The following is a 25,847-nucleotide window of genomic DNA, read 5'->3' as shown; positions in this document are numbered from 1 at the left end:
GCAACACAAAGTGGCAGATAATTGTGAAGTGGAAGGAAAATGATAAATGGTTTTCAAAATGTTTTACAAATAAATATCTAAAAAGTGTGCCGTGCATTTGTATTCAGCCCCCTTTACTCTGGTACCCCCAACTAAAATCTAGTGGAACCAATTGCCTTCAGAAGTCACCTAATTAGTAAATAGAGTCCACCTGTGTGTAATTTAATCTCAGTATAAACACAACTGTTCTGTGAAGCCCTCAGAGGTTTGTTAGAGAACATTAAACAGCATCATGAAGGCCAAGGAACACACCAGACAGGTCAGGGATAAAATTGTGGAGAAGTTTAAAGCAGGTTTAGGTTATAAAAAAAATCCCTCAAGCTTCGAACATCTCACGGAGCACTGTTCAATCCATCATCTGAAAAGGGAAAGGAGTATGGCACAACTGCAAGCCTACGAAGACATGACCGTCCACCTAAACTGACAGGCCGGGCAAGAAGAGTGTTAATCAGAGAAGCAGCCAAGACACCCATGGTAACTTTGGAGGAGCTGTAGAGATTCACAGCTCAGGTAGGAGAATCTCTCCACAGGACAACTATTAGTTGTGCACTCCACAATTCTGGCCTTTATGGAAGAGTGGCAAGAAGAAAGCCATTGTCGAAAGAAAGCCATAAGAAGTCCTGTTTGCAGTTTGTGAGAAGCCATATGGGGGACACAGCAAACATGTGGAAGAAGGTGCTCTGGTCAGATGAGACCATTATTGAACTTTTTGGCCTAAAAGAAAAACCCTATGTGTGGAGGAAAACGAACACTGCACATCACCCTGAACACACCATCATGTTGTGGGGATGCTTTTTTTCAGCAGAGATAGTGAAGTTGGTCAGAGTTGATGGGAAAATGGATGGAACCAAATACAGGGCAATCTTAGAAGAAAACCTGTTAAGAGTCTGCAAAAGACTTGAGACTGGGGCGGACATTCACCTTCCAGCAGGACAATGCTAAATATACAGCCAGAGCTACAATGGAATGGTTAAAATCAAAGCATATTCATGTGATAGAATGACCCAGTCAAAGTCCAGACCTGAATCCAATTGAGAATCTGTGGCAAGACTTGAAAATTGCTGTTCACAGACGCTCTCCATCCAATCTGACAGAGCTTGAGCTATTTAGCAAAGAAGAATGGGCAATAATTTCACTCTCTAGATGTGCAAAGCTGGTAGAGACATCCCTAAAAATAATTATTATTATTATACAGTATTTATATAGAGCCAAAGGGTTTGCTTAGCGCTGTACAGTAGCAAGGGGGACAGGACATGAGACAAGACAGTAACAATACAATACACGACGGGTTCGAGGGCCCTGCTCTTTCGAGCTTACAATCTACAATTGCAGCTGTAAGTGCAGCAAAAGGTGGTTCTACGAAGTATTGACTCCGGGGGGCTGAATACAAATGCACATCACACTTTTCACATATTTATTTGTGAAAACTTTTGAAAACCATTTATCATTTTCCTTCCACTTCACAATTATGTGTCACTTTGTGTTGGTCTATCACATAAAAATCCCAATAAAATACATTTACGTTTTTGGTTTTAAGATGACAAATGTAGAAAATTTCAAGGGGTATGCTTCAAGGCACTGTAGTCTAAACAAACATGCACAAGTAATGCCAGCTATATTGAATTCCGTAAGAATTTTCTTTAAAAAAACGAAAATCTTGTACGTTTTGTAATCCGAAGGCGCCACCATGGATTTCTAAATTCAACCAACCAAGCCTTTAATTTCACCTCATGTTGCTACAGAAAAGAACTTTCAGAGCCAAGAATTTTCTTTTCTTTCTAGGTCACAGCTCATACTCATTTCTTTTTCAATGACATTTCTCGCACGATTCTCCCATCATTGATTAGAAATCTGTTCGTTTTTCAAAAAAATTCCCAACATACCTGATCACTCAAATTCGATGGTCTCTCAAAAATCAGCCATTGCTATGGCCCACTAATGATGCAAAATGAAAACATAAATTCATAGTAAAGATTTTCGAAAGAAAATTTGTTTGGAATTCGACCCATGTATGGCCGGCTTAAGATGGTACATAGTCTAAATGTTCACAGCTGTTTCATTACTACTGATGATTATGGCATGATCAAGGCATAAGCAAGGGATGAATAAATCAGCAAAGCTTTACATAAATATTTCTTTATTTACATAAAATAACAATATTTTAAACATGTCATGTTTGTCACTTTTTGGCCTTTTTCTTCGGTTTCTTCTTGTTGAGGTCTTTGAATAGATTCACCTCCACCAAGCCCACCTCCTGATGGATGATGGATTTTTCAACTCCCAGTACAAGGGTGAAAAGGGACAGGACAAAATCATAGCTTCTAGGGAATTTTGTTTTGTCATATAATTTCCAGTGATTACAGAATCTGCTGTAAAAAAAAAAAAAGAAAAATGGAAACAATCAACATCTCACGTCATTGAGCACCGCATGAGCAAATAACACAGGAACCTATAGCATCATGTCACAATGTCTGGGCTAACACTAGTAAGCAACTCCGGCATTGTACAGCAATGTCAGTGCCTTTTCTAAGCTCAGTACACATTCTGATTAGGTAAAATCTAAAACAATTTTCTGTGTCTCCAACTGTGCTGCTTTGGCTGCAGTGCTAATTAAGCCCTGGTTCAAACTGATGCAGTGCGGAATTTGCAGCATTTTCCATGTGAATTCCGCACTGCATCAGAATCGCACCCTGTACATGCGAACTGCTGCAGGTGTGTATGTTAAATTAACAACACCCCAAAAGCGGTCCGGAAAACGTGGTGCGATACATAGGTGTGAATATCCATGCTATCCGATTCTAGTGCGGACCCAAAAAAGGGTCCTGCACCTTTCTGGTGCCGATGCGATTAGAGCCACGCCACATATATGTGACCCAGGCTAAAACTTAACATAACCATGTCACAAACCTAGAATATTGTGAAATGAAAACAAAAAGAAATCTACTATTAACAGGTTCTAAAGCAGAATTCTACAAAATGAGACGCAAGCGCTGTAACAAACGATCCTCTAAGTCCTTATTATGCTGTCAGCGCATAAAAAAAATAGGCCATGTGCAATTTTTCTTTTTAGCTCCGGGCAATGCAGTAAATCATATGTATACAGTATGTGTACAATGGTATGTTATAAAGCCGGCATTTTGCAACATTATGTACATTGAAGCACAATTCACTTTGCTTTGCAATGCACATCTACAGGAGGTTATAGTAATGTGTTTTATTTATAATTCAGATCATGACATGCATTATGGTATAAACAAGCCCAGAGTTTTTGCACATGAGTGTTTACAAATTTCATCTGACGTGAGCTTATGGCTGCCAACCCCCCAGATTTATCAAGAGAATAAGAAATGTGGATGTATTAAAGAGAAATGTCAGTTTAAAATAAAAACTTGTATTTGCATATCAGCAGATCACGTCTAAACATACAGTGCCTTGAAGAAGCGTTCACATACCCTTGAAATTTTCCACACTTTTCAGAAATTATATTATTTGTAAAGAATGTTGACAACCATTTATAATTTTCCTTCCACTTCACAATTAGGTGCCACTTTGTGTTCGTCTATCACATAAAATCCCAATAAAATACATTTACATTTTTGGTTGTAACATGAAAAAATGTGGAAAATTTCAAGGGGTATGAATACTTTTTCAAGGCACTGTACCATGCAAATTGTATGTTCGCTGTTAAATTTCCAAAATTTGCCCCTTCCTAACCAATGATATCACCAAGCTACTAATTCCCTCCCATGTTATCTTTTGCCTCAACTCTACACAGACTATCCTCCTTTCAATCTATCATGAATCCCACTGCCAGATTCACCTTGCCAACTGCTCAGTTTTTGCCATGCCTGTCTACCAATCCCTCCAGTGGCTTCCACTCGCTCATTGGATAAAATTCACCATACCAAGCGATCCAAAACTATATCACCAACCTAATCTCAAAATATCACTCAAATTGTCCCCTTGGTTCCTCCCAAGATCTCCTGCTCTCTAGCTCCCTTGTCGCCTCCTGGACTCGTCTAGAGCTCCTCCCATCCTCTAGAACTCCCTACCCTAAAATGTCTGGCTATTTCCCAACTTGTCTGTCTTTAGGCCATCCGTAAAAACTCACCTCTTCAGGAAAGTCTTTTCCACCTCTATCCAAAATTATTAAATTGTAATTCTCAAAAGACTCCACACAGTTGTTACATTTTGTTCACTTGCCCTTTCCTTTTAGACTGAAAGCTAACACAAGCAGGGCCCCCTAAACCTCTTGTACATAATTGTACTTTAAAAAAAAAAAAAACACAGGTAAAAGTGCAGTTAAAGCGCTGTGAAAACATTGTGTCATATAAATCCTGTATAATAATTTGTCTCTTGGGTAGTAAAATATGGTTACCATAGTTACCACTCCATATAGAATTTTATTACCAAACTGTTTCTTATATAGACCTACTACTAAAAATGAAACACTAATGCCATCATGGGGTTGGCATTATTGGGTTGTATCAATTTAAAGCCCAACTAAAGGCAAGAAATACTCACCTATGTTCCAACGGCTCAAAGCCCACGAGGTCCCTTTCCGGCTTGATTGGCTGGGATCATGTCGCACCTGTGCATGCACAGGAGTCATTCATCCTGGCACACTGGCACTGTGGCTGAAGTGTAAGGGGAGCTGCACCTGTGTACATTCTGCAGAGAATTGAGAGTAGGCAGGTACATTTATTTTATTACAGAAGCAACATTGCATATGTCTTCTGCAATAAAAAGCCTGTTTGCAATTTTTTATTTTTTTGCACTTACTTCCACTTTAAGGCTATGTGTCCTTTAAACTTTTCAATCATCTATTTTTTTTTCTTGGTGGCTGTCCATGAACAAATAGATTTTGTGTTGGCCACCCTGAATGTGTTTGCAACATGACTTTGAAGAATTGTTAAGAATCATGTTTTCAGGTCAGCATTTTGTTCTGATCATTGAGGTTTGCTCTATTCAGGGACAATCTACACCTGTATTTAATTCTATAGCTTCCGAAATGCATGACAAGCAAAGCATTGTTGTGCAGCATAGGCACTTGAGATTAATTTGTGAAGCTTCCACCACTCCTTTTCAGAGGGAGTTGAAAAGATCTTGGTAATAAACACAAAACATTTAACAATAGGACAAGCCTATAAATGGCTCCTATTTTAAGGGCAACTTCAAGTGTATCTAAGGTCCCATTCACACATGTGATTAGGGGCATACAGTGGACTCCTGGTGGCAGCTGCAGACGTGCAGCCTGTACAATTAGGGTGGAAGTGGCTACATCTGTCCACATGTGATCACAAATGGAGTGGGTAGCTGTGATTAGAAACGGATGATCACCCCTGGATGCAAGCCATACGTTACCTCTCCATACATGATAACATGCAGACAGCCATGGACAAATGCAGCTGCTGTCAGCACATTATTCATGTGTACAGATTGTTCATATAAACCTGTGATATCTGCCGCAGGAAATCTTTGTATGTCCCTAATCGCATGTGTAAATAGGGTCTAAACCTAGGAACAAAAATGTCATATATTGCAGCTTACCAGTCTTTGGATGTGTTGGCTACATTAGTTTTCTTTTTTCTCTCCTTTTTTTGCATCTGGTGATCTTATCAGTAACACATTTAGGGTCCTAGGGTGACAATGCGCACTCCCTATACTGTATCTGATGGAGTTTGAAAGCTGTGTTTTAGGTGGAATGAAGCCTTCAATCCTGTGACCAGGTCTCACTGGAGACCTGCAAGATCTGCGAGTGTACAGGTGTACACCACTCCTTATAAGTCAGGAGCTGGCCATAGCTCACGGCCTTTGTTTGGAGATAGGTGTGTGCTTCAGCCAGGAGAGGTGATCCACTCAGGAGACAAAAGTCTATGCTGGAGAGATTACCTACACACAGGACTGAGAGAGCTGGGACAGCTGAGTGAGTCTGCAGGACTGAGGGAATTGAAGCAACTAGCAAGTCCAGGGGACTGGATGGCTTCTGTATGTCTCAGACAAGTGAGAGAGAGCCCAGGGTGTCAGGGGAACCCCTATCTAGGTGCCAAGAGTGTGCCTCTGCAGCAGGGTGCTGCAATCTAGAAGGCTGACTCATTTTGGAGAGCCACAGAGCTAGGTCTGAGGGACCAGGGCCAAGAGCAGCCATGCTGCTGACAAGAGAGCAAGGTGGCTCTGCATTTTTCTTGACAGTTATCTCTTTAAAATCTCCTGTATGGGCAACTTTGTTTGAGCTTTAACTTTTTTCCTTTTAATAAACGTGGGCCAGAAAGCCCTTGAACCACAGTTCAGACTGACAACACATTAAAAACACTCACCACCACTGAGCGTAATCATCCCATATCACACTATAGAGGAGCAGGGTTGTCAGGGTGGAAGTGTGTTAGAACTAGAGAACGCCTCCACTTTTCTTTCCAAAATATATAGGGAGGTATTCTGTAATTCATAAACAGACATCAGGCAGGGATGGGAACATTGGGATTTCAGTGTAGTAATATCAGCCCATTACAGGAAGTATGGAGCTCACGTCTGCAAAGTTGAGCAGAACAAATAATACTTTAAGTATTAGGAAACAGTTCTTGACAACATGAGTACATAGGTGTATCATCACCCCCCAGACTATACTGCAACATTTGGATTCTATGCCAATGTGCTTCATTGTGAGCAGGACATCCAGATGTAGTGTATCCAGATAAGTTGATTTTGCCTTTGGTTTGATATTGGAACAATGGGGTGTCTTTACACCTTTTCCCCCCTCTAGAGATTTCTGGGGTAGGCATTTAGCTATGCAGCTGTGTGTCACGTAAGGATCTTGGACGTTCTTATTGCTACAAAATCCACATTAAAATTATTTGACTCTCCCTGTCTACTTCTTTAATATGTATCCTCATTAAACCATGTATTCAGCATTCTTACAGAAAAGAAGCCCTATATGAGTCTGTATGTTTTAGCGTCATGGAGAACAGGTTTTCAGGTATTTGATACTGTAAATGACTGTACTATTATTATTATACAGGATTTATTTAGCTCCAACAGTTTGCTCAGCGCTTTACAATATAACGGGAGACAATACAGTTCAATACAAGAGGGTTAGGAGGGCTCTGCTCCTTGGAGCTTACAATCTAAGAGGAAGGGGCTAGTGGTACAAAAGGTAATAACTGTGGGGGATGGACAGGTAGGAGGAATAGACGATTCCATTATTAGCTGAGGGCAGGATAGGCTAAGATCGCCTAAAAGTGAGCAGAGTAGCCAATAGTCTGATAAATTGGGGTAGAGAGTTCCAGAGGATGGGGGAGGCTCTGGAGAAGTCCTGGAGACGAGCATGGGAGGAGGAGACAAGGGAGGTCATGCGAGGAGCGGAGAGTACGGTTTGGGTAATATTTGGAGACAAGATTGGTGATGTAATTTGGGGCTGAGTTATAAATGGCTTTATATGTTGTTAATGTTTTGAATTTTATCCGTTGGGCAATGGGAAGCCAATGGAGGGATTGGCAGAGAGGGTTGGCAGATACAGAACGTTTGGTAAGGTGGAGGAGTCTGGCAGCAGCATTTAGGATAGACTGAAGAGGGGATAGCCTGCGATGAGGTAGGCCAATGAGGGAGTTACAATAGTTAAGGCGAGAGATAACAAGAGCGTGAATAAGTTGCTTAGTGGTTTCAGAGGTTAAGAACAGGCGTATCTTGGAGATGTTGTGGAGGTAAATGACTGTACTACTATTATGAAGTTTCAATGAATACGGACTTCAGTCTTCTGCATGGGAAATCGATAAAAAGATTGTCAGATGGTAGCCAAGAAGGTAGCCAACACATTTCGGGAGTAAAACAATGACCCTTCATCAGGGCTTGGATGAAATATATGAAAACTTCCCACAGGAAGCTACATGACTTTTACAAGCACACCTCCATTTTGATCACTAATGCACCTTCTTTGACATAGAAAACTTTTAAGGAGCCTTTATGTTTAGCGTCCTACAGATAGCTTTTCCATTTTTCATCTAAGTGGGATTGTATGTTGGCTACCATTGATCTTCCTGATGTCTCAATTTTATCAACATCAACGGATGATGGACTCTTAAGCTGGCCACAGATGGATTGAATTTTGGATGGTTTAGCAGGGACCAGCTGACATTCAATCCACGTATGGGCAGGTTGGTTGTACTGAGGTAGAGCCATTGATCGACTTTAGTACAACCAGCCTGTTGAAATTTTTGCATGTGATTACTGTCGCCGGCAATAGCCAATAACAGTAATCGTGTTCTGCCGGCAGGGAAGGCTCCCCAGCAGCAGAACACAATAGTGTTTCCGGAGGGATTCCCCCATCAACACTGGCTGTTGTTGCAGGAAAGAAAAATGCATTGTCTACGGCTTGCTTTAAGAAGACCGCCTGCCACTTTTTTGTTGGCCTTAGTGGACGCCATTATCTGGTTTTGGGGTGCCCAGTTTGTGGCAGAGCTGATGAGGTTCAGTTATCAAGCTCAATGTTCCCTGACAGATAAAAGATTAAAGTCCAGCACCTCACATCCATCTTTTCTTGGATCAGTTTCCTCCTTGTCAGTAAAGAGCATCAGACAATAGAGTGAACACTTTTTGTGCATTCTGTAAATCATGGGAGGAAAAAAAGAAACAAGAAAAAAAAAAAAAAGGAAAAAGACAAGAAAACACAACACTGTTTAGTCCTAGGAAGCTGGTGTGCTCCTGTCATTGAAAAGGAGATGAGTGGTCCCTAGAGTGGAACATTCATTTCCTATGAAATAAATTCCTGTCTTTACACAGCTCTCATTCCAATCAGACAGGGCAATGGTCTTGTCTTCACAGTAAACCATAGGGATGGCCACACACATACCGTTTTTTTGAGTCAACTATTCAATACTTTTTTTAAAGTATGTATGTTTGCGCAATCATTTAAGACTAAACGTTTTTTGTGTGACTTCATAAACCTACGCAAGCAGATAAACGAGAATTAGTGCCATTTTTCCTATCAAGACCGTGAATTAATAAAACTCATCAGCAGCATAATCAGTTGAAAAAGATGTGGAATCTTGAATGATACATAATAATGATTTGCATTTGTTAAATTGTCATCAGATTGCATTAAAACTGGGCACATGTGTGGCGAACCTTAAAGCCAATCAGAATCTAAGTGTTGTTTGAACTTCCTGACATCTAATTGCTGTTCGTTACAGCCTTTTTACTTCACTATCTGCACTGACTTATTTCATAAGCTTGTCTTCCTATCTAAAAAAAACATTTACAATTAAAATTTGCTAAGGAACAGATATTTCTAGCAAATTCAGAAATATTGGACTGATATTTCCCCAAATACCAGCATACAAAACTCAAATCCAACTAGAAAACAAAAAAATGAATACAAAACAGAAAACACAGAAAAACACAGAAAATACAAAACAGAAAACAGAAATAGAAAACAGAAAACAAAAAAAGAATACACATAAAAATGTCCTCGTTAACCACTTGCCTACTGGGCCCTTTTTCCCCCTTGAATGACAATTGCCCGGTCATGCAACATTGTACCCATATGAAATTTGTATCATTTTTTTGCACGCAAATAGAGATTTCTTTTGGTAGTATTTAATTGCCACTGGGGTTTGATTTTTGGCACCATAAACCAAAAAAGAACAAAAAATGTTCTATTTGTTTCTATTATAGAATTGTTCAACCAGGTAATATTTCACCTTCACTGATGTGCATTGATGAGGCTGCACTAATGGAGTGGCATGGATGGGCAGCACTGATGAGTTGAAACTGGTGGGCATTGATGAGGAGGCACTGATATGCAGCAATGATGGGCAGGCACTGACTGACAGCACTGACTGGCACTGCTGGGCACTGATGGGTGCAACTGCTGGGCAGCACTGATGGGTGGCACTGCTGATCAGGAAACTGATAATCAGTGCCCTGAACATCATTGCAGATGTCCTCTGTGACATTTGCCGGTTATCGGCAGTACTTTCCTCGCACTGTGACAGCGTAAGGAAAGTGCTGCTTATAACCAGCAACTGTACTTACTTTGTGATCTGCTGTGTCATTGGACACAGCTGATCACGTGGTAAAAGGCCATTATGATTGGCCTTTTACCTAGTCAGGGATTAGCTGTGTCCATAGGATGCATTGATCACTGACAGCGACGCGTTCGTGCCACGTTCTGGGAGGACGTCATAGGACTCCCTCCCAGAACTGGAATACTGCGCTGTAGCCGTCATTCGGCTATAGTGCAGTTGTAAAGTGGTTAAGCACAATGGTTTGAACAAGAGAAATCCATAGATTGCCCTAAGCAGTGTAGATGGATGTATCTCCCACTGTCTGCTATTGTATTCTGACAACTTGCACCTGAGGCTGTTTGGCAAACTTTTTTTTTTATCTGCCTGGCTTCTTCAATTTTTCAACTTTTGTTGAGCTAGGCGGTGTCCACTGGGCCACCCACCACTCGAAATTCCTCTGAATGGGACGAAATTTAGGCCACGTATGGCCAAGCTTAACCAATAGCATTTTAAAGAAATGTATATACAGTCATAGCCATTTCTGTCAGATAATGAACCACTCACTTTGTCCAGAAAATTGTTGTAATTACAAATGTTTAGGCATTCTCAGGTTTATTTCTTTTGTTTGTATTGGTATTCCACAAAAAAGTGCAGAAAGAAAAAGCCAAATCTGACACATTCCAGGCAAAACCCCAAAAATGGACTGGAAAAAATTATTGGCACCTTCGCAAAATTGTAAGAAACAATTGCATTCCAAGTTTGTGATGCTGCTGTAACTTCTAAATAAATTCACCCGTATCAATTAACAGATCTTAATGTTCCTGTGTCCGCTGTGCGCAACATTGTCACGAATCTTACAGCCTACAGTATGTCACTGTAGCTAATCTCCCTGGACGTGGACGAAAAAGAAAAACTTGATCAAAGATTGCAACAAAGGAATGTTCAAATAGTAGATAAAGAACCTCGGTCAACTTCCAGACAAATTCAAGCTGACCTTCAGGCACAGAGTACAACGGTGTCAGCTTGCACTATACATTGCAATCTGAATGAAAAGGGGCGCTATGGTAAGAGACTCGGGAGGACCACATTGCTGACACAGAAAACATAAAAAAGCCAAATTGGAGTTTGCGAGACAAAATCCTTTTGGGAGAATGTGCTGTGGACAGATGAAAAACAATTACAGCTTTTTGGTAAAGCCCATCATTCTACTGTTTTCAGAAAAAAAATGAGGCTTTTAAAGCAAAAAGCATACAGTCCCTACAGTCAAACATGGCAGAGGTTCACTGATGTTTAGGATTGTTTATGCTGCTTCAGGCACTGGATGGCTTGACCGTGTGCATGGCATTATGAAATATGAAGACAACCAAAGAATTCTGGGGTGCAATGTAGGGCCCAGTGTCAGAGAGTTGGGCCTCCATCAGAAGTCATGAGTCTTATAGCAGGACAATGACCCAAAGAACATGTCAAAAAGCACCCAGAAATGGATTCAGACACTGAAGCACTGGAGAGTAATGAACTGGTCCAGATCTCAATCTCATAGAGCACCTGTGGAGAGATCTCAAAACAGCAGTTGGGAAAAGGAACCCTTCCAATCTGAGTGACCTGGAGCATTTGGCAAAAGAAGAAGAGTGGTCCAAAATTCCAGTAGAGAGGTCTAAGAAACTCATTGATGGTTACAGGAAGCAATCGATTTCAGTTATTTTTTTCCAAGGGGTTTGCTACCAAATATTAAATTGAAGGTGCCAATAATTTTGTCCAGTCCATTTTTGGGGAATTGCATGGAATGTAACAGATTTGGATTTTTGTTTCTTCACTTTTTTGTGTCATACCAATACAAACAACAGTAATAAACATGAAAATACTTAAACATTTATAATTGCAACAATTTTCTTGGCGAAATGATGCATTATTTGACAGAAATACAGAGGTGCCAATATTTTTGGCCATGATAGTATATCCTTTTCATAAGATAATGTGATCTTAGATTAATAAAAATCTAAATTCCATTTTACATTCCACTTACATTGCACTTTCCAGGAATTTTTCTTATGCTTATGCACAAATCACACAGGCACAGCATATCTCAAAACTGGTTTACTCTGCAGTATTTGCCTATTACTACACCAATTAAGCAGAGCGTGGTAATGCATGTTTAAAATGAAAACTAAAACATAATGTATATCAAGTATAGCCAGTTTTCTCCAGTGAACATTTTATTGGTGTGATTGTTCATTGAAAGTCAGCCATGTGTAGAGAGCTGTCAGGGTATTCACAATACAACACAACGCTCTTAACTGTAAATGATCTTGTGAATTTATTTCCTTTTCTGACTCATTCTATGTGGGATTATACTTTTCATGAACTTACAATAGTTTTTGCTTCTTAAAATCATAAATGCAAACTTGGCTTTAGGGCAAAGGAACAGGTTTATTTTCATGTCAGCTCCACCATGAGCACCTTTCCAATAGCTCACCACTATGTTCTGCCACTGGGGACGAATACAAATACTAGGTAATTCTGGGTATGGAGCAACATGTAACTCATGGCCCAATAACATCATGTGACAATGCTGCTGTGTGCCAATTGGTTGCTCAGGCACAGATGCTTCTACTTTGGGGCAAGGAGAGTCCTATGCACTGTGAGAGCTTATACAGAGATATAAGCAGGGATTTTTTTTCCAGTTGGAATGTGCCAGCACGCAGTACCGGTACCTCTAGTAGGCACAGGTCCTGGCTGGGAGTGTTTGCCCCCTTCCCTTAAGCTGTGCCCCTTTCAGACCTCTGGTTAGCAGGGATTCACTATGACAGACAGAGGAGCTGATCGCTGCTGTAATGTACATAAACCTCAATCCGGGGTTAGAAGAACTCACGTCCTCTGCCTGGCTCTGACATCATTTAATGCAAAGTACTGTGTTCCTCTGCCCCAGATGCTTGTTTACGTATGACAGCAGCTTAGGTGGCTGTCACTGCAACCACTGCAGGTCCTCCGCACTGACAGGGAGTCTAAATGGGACAATAAACTAAGGGACAAATAACTCTCCTCAACCGGGTGACTGTCAGGCTAAGCCATCACTGAAATGAATGGCAGATCTGCTCTGATGAAGGTCTGAATTGGCCGGGATCATTCTATTAAGGCAAAAAATTATTTCTGCTAGTACACATCCCATGCTGTATGTTCTCTAATCCACACCGTCTCATTCCATATCCCATGCTATACATTCCCCTATTCTGCACTACCTCATTAAGTGTTCTTGCATGGCAAGACCACTCTCTGTTATCTCACATATATATTCTTATTATTACAGCCAAATTTACCACCCTAACTCTGCTGACACAGAAACATAAAGCCAAATTGGACTATACCGAAGCGTGCGGATTGTTCCCGATTGGTGTGCTATTACTTTGTGGAACGTTTCACCGAATGGTTCACGAAATATCTGCGTTTTTGTGGTGAAATTGGTCCCATAGGAATGGATGGCGATATGTTCAAAACTAGAGTGGGAGCTGCCAAAAGCTAGAGTGTGAGCAGAAAAATCAGGACATGATTTCTAAACTGCCATCACTCCCTCATTTTCAAGCCCACCTACACAAATCTTATATCAAAACGTTCAGCTATCCCTGCTGCTGCTAAAAATGTCCACAGCTAAGCCATAGTCCTGATAGTTTTCACAATATGACCATTTGTTTGAAGCTCACCCCGCCCATTGACATTCATTGAAACTCCACTCTAGCCACCTCAAATCTGAAGGGCAATTTCTAAACTGCAACTGTGCCTTCATTTTTAATATTTCAGAGACATACTATGCATCAAAATGTAGGTCTGGGTCTTGTGATTCTCACAATATAAAGCTCTTCACTGTAGGATTTATAATTTTTAAACGACAACCGTTTGAAGATGGCAACTGCCAGTGAAGTGAGCAAGTTGGAGCAGTTTGTTTTTAACCGCTCTTTTCTGCCCTTGCTGTAGAGTGAGTTGCCATAGGAACCCAGGTGTGTGAGCAGGCAGCAGAGTGACGAGCCACTCCACCCAGTTACTCCACCCACTCCAGTTGTAGACTACTGGTGGAGGCAAGAACATTTCACACAATTTCCCCAGAAATTGTAGCTTTTCTAGTTCTATTTACTATGCCGTGCATTTCCTATTCAGCACTGCCTCATTCTATATGCCATGCTTTACGCTCCTATTCCACACCCCCTTCATTCCATATACCATGCTGTATTATCGCTAATCCACACACCCTCATTCTATATCCCATGCAGTACATTTCTATTCTGTTCCTATCTGCAACACCTCATATGCCATTTGGATGATGTTCTTTCTCCTGCACATTCCCTCATTCCACATGTCATGCTGTACACTCCCAATTATCTATGCCATGCTGTACCTGTCCCTATTTCACACAACCTCATTCCTCACGAAAAGCTGTACATTCCTATTTTTCATCAACTAATGCCATATGCCATGCTGTACGTTCCCTATTCTACACCACCTCATTCCACATGCCATGCTGTGCATTTCTTTTCCACACCACCCAATGCCATGCTGTGCATTCCTATTCCACACCACCCAATGCCATACATTCCTTATTCTATACCACCTCATTCCACATGCCAAGCTGTACATTCCTTATTCTACACCATCTCATTCCACATGCCATGCTGTGCATTCCTATTCCACACCACCCAATGCCATGCTGTACATTCCTTATTCTACACCACCTCATTCCACATACCAAGCTGTACATTCCCTATTCTACACCACCCAAAGCCATATGCCATGCTGCACATTCCTTATTCTACACCACCTCATTCTACATGCCATGCTGTGCATTCCTATTCCACACCACCCAAATGCCATACATTCCTTATTCTATACCACCTCATTCCACATGCCATGCTGTGCATTCCTATTCCGCACCACCTAATGCCATGCTGTGCATTCCTATTCTGCAACTGCTAATGCCAAATAACATGCTGTACGTTCCCTATTCCGCACCACTTTATTCCACATGCTATGCTGTACATTCCATATTCTGCCCTCATTCCATATTCTGCATCTCATTCCCTGTACCACACTGCCTCATCATTCCATACGCCCTGCTGTACATTCCTTATTCTGGAATGCCTCATTTCATATGCCAAGCTTTACATTCCCTATTCCACTCCACCTCATTCCATATGCAGTGCTGTATATACCTTATTCTGAAACGCCACGTTCCATATGCCACGCTTTACTTTCCCTATTCCACTCCACCTCATTCCATATGCTGTGATGTACATTCCCTATTCTGTATTGTTGCTGCTGGGGGATTTTTTGCTGCTGCTGGACAAGTTATTTTTTCTGCTGGGGAATGTGTTGCTGCTGATGGGGGGATATCTATGTGATGTATAGTGATGCTGCTGAGGGATTTATTGTTGCGATCAGATTTATTGATGCTGCTAATATTTATTCTTTAAAAGGGGGTGGTGTTTGGAGGTGGGTTGGAGTCAAAAGCCAAACAGAGCGGTAGGGAAGCAAAACAAAACAAAAATTTGAGCAGAAAAAAAAAACCGCACTGCCTTCCTAAAACAGAAAAGTATAGTCTTTTCAACTACTACTTTTTGGATACATGTGTAGAAGAGATGAGCTTCCTGGAAAAACAAACATTATTGATATTGGTTACCCTCCTAAGAACCTTGTTTCTATGTATAGTTTGTAATGTTTGTGCAGGGGGACCTATATTTGGTCATCACAAATTCAGATTTTGCTAACCTGCCTTGCTGTACTACACAGCAGTTCTACTTTACTTCTCCTTCTCCCAATACAAATCTATGTACTAGCTAAGTCTTTTAACCACTTGCCCTTCAAAGGAATTCCCCCCCCCCCCCCCTTCCTAACCTGGCCATTATTTACGTTACAGCGCTGCGTTAATTTAACTGACAATTGCGTGATCATGCAGCGCTGCACGCAAATTAAATTTATGTCCTTTCTTTCCCATGAATAGAGCTTTCTTTTGGTGGCATTTGATTGCCTGTGTGTTTTTAATTTTTTGCACTATAAAAAAAAAATTGAGAAAAAAAAAGTAAAAAAAAAAAAAACTTAAAAAAATCTAATTTCGTCATAAATTTAGGCCAAAATGTATTCTGTGACATGTCTTTGCTAAAAAAAAAAAAAATCCAAATACATGTAAATTAATTGATTTACGTGAAAGTTATAGCGTTTACAAATGGCGGTATATATACTGGGATCTTTTTTTTTTTTAATTTTTTACTAGTAATGGCGGCGATCAGCGACTTATAGCGGGACTGCGGCGGCATTCTGACACTGGAGGGAACTGACTTGGTGTCACTGACATCCCCAGTGACATCAATACAGTGATCAGTGCTAATAAAAAGCACTGACACTGTACTAATGGCACTGGGCAGGACGGGGTTAACATGTGGGGCGATCAAAGGGTTAACTGTGTGGTGTTTTACTAGGGGCTGTCTCTGTGTGCTTCACTGTAAGTACACTGCTTTGCATGGCTGTGCACAGCCATGCAAAGCAGTGAGCATGAGCTGACGGGAGAGAACTGTTTTGTTTGCAAACAGTTTTTCCCCTGTTGGAGATGTTTGGCAATCACGGGCACCGGCGAGTAATCACTGGCTGCTACATGGTGATTGACAGCCCCCTACCGGGAAATTCAAAATCACATATATACACACATACATACGTGTGTGTGTGTGTGTATATATGTATATATATATATATATATATATATATATATATATATATATATATATATATATATATACATACATACACACACATGATTTTGGGCAGTATATCTGCTATAGGGCGGTGGGAATGCGGTTAAACAAAGCATTCCCTGTATGACATTTTTTTTTCTGCAGGTAAACGCATCTCAATCTTAAGTCTGTGTTCATGCACACACAGGCTTTTATAGGTGTATTAGATGAGGAGTGTTTACTGGAAGGAAAAAACAAAATTGCCGTTCCATTCAGGAGAGGAGCTTTTATGCAGAAAAAACACTTGATTCCTCTAAACACGCCTAAAGGTTAGACACGTTTAGTGTTTGAGCATTCATTCATTTCAATGGCCAGAATAAATTATTTGGCCAATGAAATCCATTAACGCTCAAGAACTTGAAGCGCCTAAACGCGTGCAAAACGCAATTTTAGGCACTATTTTTAAGCAGCTTTTCTAATGCCAAGCAAAAAGGTGTTCAGGAAAGCTGAGCAAATGCTCAGTGTGCATGAGACCTTAAAGACACAAATTAAAGCAACTATGTATTGATTAATTTATCCTAAGTAAAAAAATTTTAAATGCAAGCAGTGCAAGTGCTTACATTTGACCAGATATCTACCTCTTGCAACCTCTGTACAGCACAGCTCAAATCAGGGGTGGGAGAAGCAAGCACAAGGAGCCAATCAGATAAGCTGCAGTGCAAGGAGCATGTTGATAGGAGGAACGAGCAAAGTAACAGAACAATGCGCACATCAGCGTATGGTTCCTCTTTTCACTGTTCCGTCACAGTGTGGAGGAAGGGAGTAGACCTGTAATTGTCAGTGCTCCTTTAGACTTGTGGTTGGGGTAGAGTTAAAAACACTTGGTTGAGCTGTGGTTTTAGTGCCCATCTCCAACTACCTCCCCTAAACTGCAAAGGTGGTGGAAAGGAGGGTTCACATGCTGCAGTTGCAATGCTTTGCTTCATGCCCACGACACAAACTTTCACAATAATCCCACCAAACATAACCCCTTTAAGCGAATACTGAAGCACCACAAATGCCCTACTACCATGTGCGCTGCATGTAGCTGCGGCCCAGTGGTGCAGCAATTACAGGATTAAAACAAGCAGCAAGGAGATATCCTCTTCCCCACCTGTCAAACCTTTTTGAAAAGTGATCCAAGCATGAATCCACTTTCAGATATGCAGTGGTTTTGATGCAAGTCTAAACGTAAGCTGGGTATACATGTAAAGTTTTTTTTTTTTTTCAGTTCAACCAAACTCACAGATTCCAGCATCCACACAAATGGCTGTGAATGCTGGAATTTCTCCAGCTGCACTTTTGTATTCTGACACCAGGGCTTGCACCCTGTCAGAATACATTGATCAGCGTTGCAGCCATTGACTGCAAGCGATGATCAAATGCTGATTTTCCAGCATGACCAGTCTGATGCCTGGCTTTTATTGAACAGACAGGGCTGCACATGGATGAAATTCATCTGATTCCTGCTTTCAATACCCAGCTTTAGCCTCACTGAACTCTAGATGAGAGCAATCAGGTCTCCTAATCTGGCAGACAGGACTGTGTGATATGGCAGAGCTCCATAAATCTCTGGATTAAATGGACAGAAAAACAAATGCTTTGGTGTAAAGCAACTCTTTTATATCTATTTCATATGTGTTTAGTGATTTGCCTGGAGTTCAGTTTTAAACAAATAGTGCATTATACATGAGATCTCTTACTTCAATCTTCCTCCTCCTCAAGCAGACCCAGGTGATACAATTTGCATAATTATCTCCAACTTAATCAAATTTTGTCTTGTTAGACGTGTAAGCATTCAGAAATGCTTTTGAAATGATCTAGTGCTCAAATATTTTCATGAAACACTTCTCTTCCTTTTTAATGGAGAAGAAAACAATACAGTTACAATTTCTCCACATACCCACTTTAAAATAACAATTTTACTTTCAGCCCCATTCTTCACCATGTGGCCCTTGCACAGCACAGCCTTTGCTAAACAGACATCCCAGCTGGGCCCCCTTGCTTAGTGCACATGTGAGAGCTGTCACATCCCCTTTTCCTCTTTCTTATCACCTGTTCCCAGTTTGGCACAATGGTTCATATTTGGTGTCATTGCCATAAGACACCTAAAATTTGAATCAGAATATATAACTTAATTTGCATTATTTTTCAAACAAAACTCTCAGGGGCCCCTATGAAGCCTTGCACCTAACGTTACAGGTTACACTCATATTCAGGGTGTAAAGTATAACATGTTACAATTGCAAGTGCCCCCCCGCCCGATCTCCCATTGTGTCAGCTAGCGGGGGATCTTCTGACCCCCCCCCCCCTGCTAGCTATCACAATCTGAAAAAGTGTGTTTTTCACAGCTGTGTGAACTAGAAAACTACAAGCTGTTGAGCACTGTGGTAATTCATTCTCTCTTCCTGTCAGTGTCTATCTGCTTGCCTGTACTAGCGCACAGATACACTGACATGTCTGCAGGAATCTGCTGATCACGGGTGCAATGCTTTGCAGCAGTGGTTTCTAAACTATGGCCCTTTGCTTGCCTTTATCTTGTCCTTGAGGCACTATGCCTTCCACTGACACCAACAGTGGGGCACTATTCATTCCACTGACACCAACAATGGGACACTATTATTTCCACTGACACCAACAGTGGGGCACTATTCGTTCCACTGACACCAACAGTGGGGCACTATTCGTTCCACTGATACCAACAGTGGGGCACTATTCGTTCCACTGATACCAACAGTGGGGCACTATTCCTTTCACTGACACCAACAATGGGGCACTATTCCTTTCACTGACACCAACAGTGAGGCACTATTCCTTCCACTGACACCAACAATGGGACACTATTATTTCCACTGACACCAACAATGGGACACTATTATTTCCACTGACACCAACAGTGGGGCACTATTCCTTTCACTGACACCAACAGTGGGGCAGTATTCCTTTCACTGATACCAACAATGGGGCACTATTCCTTTCACTGACACCAACAATGGGGCACTATTCCTTCTACTGACACCAACAATGGGACACTATTCCTTTCACTGACACCAACAATGGGGCACTATTCCTTTCACTGACACCAACAATGGGGCACTATTCCTTTCACTAACACCAACAATGGGGCACTATTCCTTTCACTGACACCAACAGTGAGGCACTATTCCTTCCACTGACACCAACAATGGGACACTATTATTTCCACTGACACCAACAGTGGGACACTATTCCTTTCACTGACACCAACAGTGGGGCACTATTCCTTTCACTGACACCAGCAGTGAGGCACTATTCCTTCCACTGACACCAACAGTGGGACACTATTCCTTTCACTGACACCAACAGTGGGGCACTATTCCTTTCACTGACACCAACAGTGGGGCACTATTCCTTTCACTGACACCAGCAGTGGGGCACTATTCCTTTCACTGACACCAGCAGTGGGGCACTATTAATTCCACTGACACCAAATATTTCTCCAACCAATGCCAAAAGTAGGGCATTGTTTACTCCTATGCCCCCCCCCCCTACAGTCCAAAGGACACTAAACTGGCCCTTTCTTTAGAACGTTTGGAGACCCCTGCTTTACAGGCTCTGAGTAAATAAATAAATGCACATTTTATTTTTTTAACCTGCAAAAAGATGTGCATTTATGTGAGCTTTATCAAACCCATCTCCCCATCCACTTCCATACTAAACAGACACGTATTCACAGACACCAAAATGACAATATCTAGAGCCTGTAAGTAGTTTGCCATATTTATTAAGTTTGTTACTCCCAGAATTCAAATTTATAGGGAAGGTCTGCTTTCTCGACAGCCAATGATGCTTTCTTGACAGAAAATGATGATATCAAGGCCCTACTTGCTGAAAAGCACCGCCTTCACTGTGCTTATCAGAACGACCCGTCATCAACAGCTAAGAAAAATGGCTTTAACACTCACAGGACCATACAGAGAAAGCTTCCCAAGATGCAGGACTCCTGGTTGAGTGCCAAAGCAGATGAAATTCAGAAGTTTGCTGATAGAAATGATGCCAAACGGTTCTATGAAGCCCTCAGATCATTGTATGGACCTCAGCCCTTATGGAGCTCTCCTCTACTAGACTCAGATGGTGCAATTCTCATTACTGAGAAGACTCTGATCTTACAGCGTTGGGCTGAGAACATCCAATCTGTACTGAACTGCCCATCTTCCATTACCAACAAGGCAATCAACAGAATGCCCCAGGCCAGGGGTCTGCAACCTTTAAGACATAAAGAGCCACTTGGACCCGTTTCCGAGAGGGAAAAAAAGACTGGGAGCCGCAAAACCATTGCAACATTTAAAACAAATCCGACACTGCATATATTGCGAAAAGCGCTCTGGTCATGAAGGTGGTTTAAGGGCCCAGTAAGCAAAGGGTTAACCAGGGCCACAGTGTATCGTCATAATCACAATCATAGCCTTAGGTCAGTGGTGGGCAACCTTTTTTTTCAACTGAGCCAAATCTCGCCAAAACCACGATTGAAATTTATTTTGAGAGAAACATTTTTAAAACTGAAAATACATCCCCCATATAGTAATTCATCCCCCATAGTAATTCATCCCCCATATAGCAATTCATCCCCCCTATAGTAATTCATCCCCCCTATAGTAATTCATCCCCCCTATAGTAATTCATCCCCCCTATAGTAATTCATCCCCCATATAGTAATTAATTCATCCCCCATAGTAATTCATCCCCCATATAGTAATTCATCCCCCATATAGTAATACATCCCCCATAGTAATTCATCCCCCATATAGTAATTCATCCCCCATATAGTAATTCATCCCCCATATAGTAATTCATCCCCCATAGTAATTCATCCCCCCTATAGTATTTCATCCCCCCTATAGTAATTCATCCCCCATATAGTAATACATCCCCCATATAGTAATTCATCCCCCATATAGTAATTCATCCCCCATATAGTAATTCATTCCCCCTGTGTCAATTCACTTACCTTTGCTCCGCGCGTTCCTCTAGCTGTGTTCCCGCGCCGTTCTGGTCTTCAGGGCGGACTGTGAGAGGAGAGGAGTTCGTCACGCTGCCCCGCCTACATCCTGACAGCCAATGTTTGGAGGAGGGAGGGGAGCGGGCGCCCGGCACATAGAAGAGCTGCATTAAAAGAGCCGCGGCTTGCCGACCCTATTGCCTGTCACCTGGTGGGCAGTGTGCTCCGGAGCCGCAGGAAAGGTGAAAAAGAGCCGCGGGTTGCCGACACCCGCCCCAGGCGGATATCAACCACATAAAAAGCAGGGTGCAGCGCTAAAATATCCACTTATAAAAATTTGTAATATCTGACATAAATGAAATAGACATGTTTTGTCCAAAATATGTCATAAAATCAGAAATGTAATATGATAATAAGTCCAGTGACAATGTGCAGATAAACTGCCACTAAGGAGTGACCAATAAAGTGAATAGTGCCAGACACATCAACCCAACATAGTTCACAATAAAGGTGCATAGGAGATCTCTGATGATCTTCAAAATCCAGTGATTAAATCCAACGATATGGTGATGTGAAAATACTGTGAAAAGATTGCGCACTCACCAGATACGCAATCAAAATGCGCATATAGCGCTGATAACCTCAGCACACTGGAAATCCTTTTGTGGGTCAGGTCTGGTCTGGTACCCCTCACTGCCTGGTACACAATGGCACACTAGAAGAAGCTGCTCTGCAGATGTAGACAGCTCACCAGGAGCCCCAAGAAAACAGGAGGAGGCCAAATAGTGTGATATTCTTTTGACAGGAAACATTTATTCCATATATACCATACAAGACAATTGGGACAAAACCACTGGCCATGTGTAGAGATGAAGATGGCCGCCGGGGCCCTCCTGGCGCCGGCGGCGTGACGTCACAGCGCTGTAGTCCCTCTCTAAGGGGAGGGACTACAGAGCTATCCTAGGAGACAGCGGTGAGGGGAAGTAACATCAGCCACAGCTACCTGAAGCGTCGGAAGCCAGGACTTCTTCAACCACATACAGTTAACAAAATATAATACTGTTCACAATAGATTGCCTTTGAGTTGAATAGTTTTTTTTACAATTTTAACTTTTTTTTTTACTCTCTTGTCAATTTCTTCACAAGATTTAGCAATTTCCTTTTTTAGGCTGGATTTTTAACTCTTTTTGAATAAAATCAAAACTAACCCCCAAAGTAATCTGCTGTACAAAGAAAGAATAATGCTTTTACCTTTTGTTTATAAATATGATCATCATAGAAAAAATATCAATATATCCAAAGCTTAAAATGTATTCTAATCACAAAGTGGGAGGGGGGCGCAAAACATGAGGTAATGACAATGCACATCTCTACTTGGGTAAGTAAATGGAGACATAGTGAAGCTGCCAAGGATGGGCGTGGAACAAGCACAAGACTTGATTCTTGCAGGCATTAGCTTTCACCAACTGCTCGAAGGTTCCTGCTCACGCGGAAGAATTTACCTCTACAACAATGCACCTGTAACAGAACACTGTGTTTACATTTCTCCAACCACCACTGTCACGGTATATTGTAATGACACACACAAGGGTGCACATCAGAAAAGAAAAGCCAGGAACCGAGAAAGTCTGCGGAATTCTGAGCCATCTGGGAATGAGGTGGTAGTAAGCAAGGCACCAGGTCATGACTAATATGGCACTTAGACACAATTACCGTGCAATTTTATAGAAAGGTCTGTGTTACATCAACAATCTACACCTCCATCCAAAAAGATTGCATCTTTATGTGTGTGTAAGTTAATAAATGCAGAGAAATATTTGTACAAAATACAAAGTTAATCATTAAAGGGCATTTATAAGGTTTTAGCTTTTTAGAGATACTTGTAAGATTGAACTAGAGTACATATGAGGGCTCTGCTTCCTGCTTACTAAGGAAACCCTGTCAGGTCTCTGAAAATTTAGAAATTGCACTCCCTCTCTTCCAGCGCGACAGCCTCTGAAAGCCTCCTTGGCATTCAACACTTCTGGGTTCCTTCCTCCAGCACCATGTCATTGCAGGACTCACCAGACATAGGAGTTTAGGGATGGAACGACAGCATACGGGGTGGGGGGCACAAGCAACAAACATTCCCAGAAGCATTGAAAGCTAATGATACTTTCCAAGACTGCACTGGAATGGAGAGGTAGGAGAAATGGATTGCCAGAGAGGTTAGTATATGCTGTCTACTACTGCAGTGTTTCTTAATGTGGAACAGTGACTGAGATTTTTTTATTTCTCCTAAAAATCAAATCTGTCAGTCTTCTCAGTGACTAAAGTGACACTAGGTGGCTAACAGATGGTTAGTGGTTATTTTCAGATATTAGTGGTTATTTTGCATGGATGCTATCCAGACTTCTGGTATATAGATATCCACTGCCAAGAGTCTCCAACTCCTTATATGAAGTACCAGAATACAAATACTTAAAGAACAAGTATGGGATTTAAGAAAAAAAAACAAAACAAAACATGAATACTGACCTCCATGCTGCAACATGAGTCTGATGCACCTGTCCTCCGCCAGCTCTAAGCCCAAGAACGGAGTGAATACAGGACTGCTAATTACTCAGTTCTTGGTCTGCTCTAAGCAGAGAGCGGTGACTATCAGTCATCGCTCTGTGCTCTGCCCCTCCAGCAACGCGCCAAAGAGCAGGTGGGGACAACTGGCTCAAGATTATTCCACAGCCTGGCTCGGCTCTGTGACGTCAGCTGACAGCAGGCTTTAGCTTGTCTAATTCTGGGTCCCAGCAGAGCACAAATAAGTGCACTTCTGTGACATAGAAGAGAAGTATGTCCAAAAAAGCTTTGTCCATACAGGCATCCCTCGGTTTATGAATTTAATTCATTCTGCGGGACTTTTCATATAGCGAAAAAGTTCATAAACCGAAACGTCATTTCCCATAGGAATGCAGTGAGAAGCAATTAATCCATTCCGGAGGTCAGAAAAAAGTAAACGCTACTAAAATACCGCATGAGTTATTTTATCAAGTCTTGTAGTATTTTAGTAGTAACAGCAATGTGTTAATGTTTCAGCTGTCAGTTCCCCACTGACAGCTGAATGTAAAATAATTGCCGGCAATTAAAAAATAAACGGCATGGGGTTCCGCCTCCCATCCATACCAAGCCCTTCGGGTCTGGTATGGATTTTGAGAGGAACTCCCACGCCAAAAAAAAAAAAAAAAAAAAGATGTGGGGGTCCCCCCCAAAATCCATACAAGACCCTTATCCGAGCATGCAGCCCAGCAGGTCAAGAAAGGTGGGGGGGGGGGTGAGCCCCCTGAACCATACCAGGCCACATGCCCTAAACTTGGGGGGGGGGGGGGTGAATTGGGGCAGGGGGGGCTCCCCCCCAAAGCACCTTGTCCCCATGTTGCATTTAAAAATCGTCACTGACATACACTTCGTATTGCGAAAAAAACATTTGTTAAAAAATTAGTACACCAAAGCACTATTTTCAATGGATTTTAATTCGTAAACCGAAAATTACATAAACCAAGGAGTTTGTAAACCGAGGGACACCTGTACTTCTCTTTTAATAGAAACAATATAAATTGTTAAAGTAATTTTAAACATTACTTTCAAGTAAACAGAACAATAATAACTCAAAATGTGTCCTCACGGAAAATAGCATATTTTCAAAACAAAATAATCTTTCCATTTAAACTCATTATGACTTTTTTCCTTCTATTTAGGGCAAAGTGACACTCTCTTGGTAATCCACCCTTGAAACACCTACACTCACCTTCCCTACATTCCCCCCAGTGCTCTGTAGAAGCAATACCCACTACTTCCAAGAATAGGGTATCATGTGACGACCTCCCATGATGTAGTGCTTATGGGCAATTGCTAAGCTGAATCACTAACACAAAGAGGAGTTCATCTTCATCAATCCTTTTTAGCTTCAACAGAAAATGGATAAACCACAAAAGTAAAAGAAGGCAATATTGGTAAAGTAGGTCATTATATTGAACTCTTACTGAGCCTGGTCATACCTGAGCAATAAGCAAGAAGGCTTATTGAGAGATGTACAGAAGACATCTGGCTTTCATC

The 25,847-nt window shown here is 41.5% G+C and overlaps 1 protein-coding gene across 2 annotated transcripts in view; it reads right to left on the bottom strand.

Moving 5' to 3' along the window:
- Positions 1-2,159: 2,159 nt before the first annotated feature.
- The window catches only part of TAF1B (TATA-box binding protein associated factor, RNA polymerase I subunit B), a 168,655-nt gene continuing 144,967 nt past the window's right edge, over positions 2,160-25,847 (bottom strand). The window contains exon 15 of one of the 2 annotated variants that reach the window (XM_089672031.1): positions 2,160-2,408. In XM_089672031.1, coding sequence (XP_089528157.1) covers positions 2,219-2,408 — 190 coding nt within the window. In that variant the 3' untranslated portion in view covers positions 2,160-2,218. The remainder of the gene's footprint in view (positions 2,409-25,847) is intronic. The other variant, XM_089672032.1, reaches the window with a different exon arrangement.

This window comes from Staurois parvus, unplaced genomic scaffold, assembly GCF_062004578.1.
Source record: "Staurois parvus isolate SC_StPar_1 unplaced genomic scaffold, SC_StPar_1.0 ptg000118l, whole genome shotgun sequence".
NCBI lineage: Eukaryota > Metazoa > Chordata > Amphibia > Anura > Ranidae > Staurois > Staurois parvus.
The sequence above is the reverse complement of the archived record's forward strand: the minus strand, read 5'-3'. Positions and strand labels throughout refer to the sequence as shown.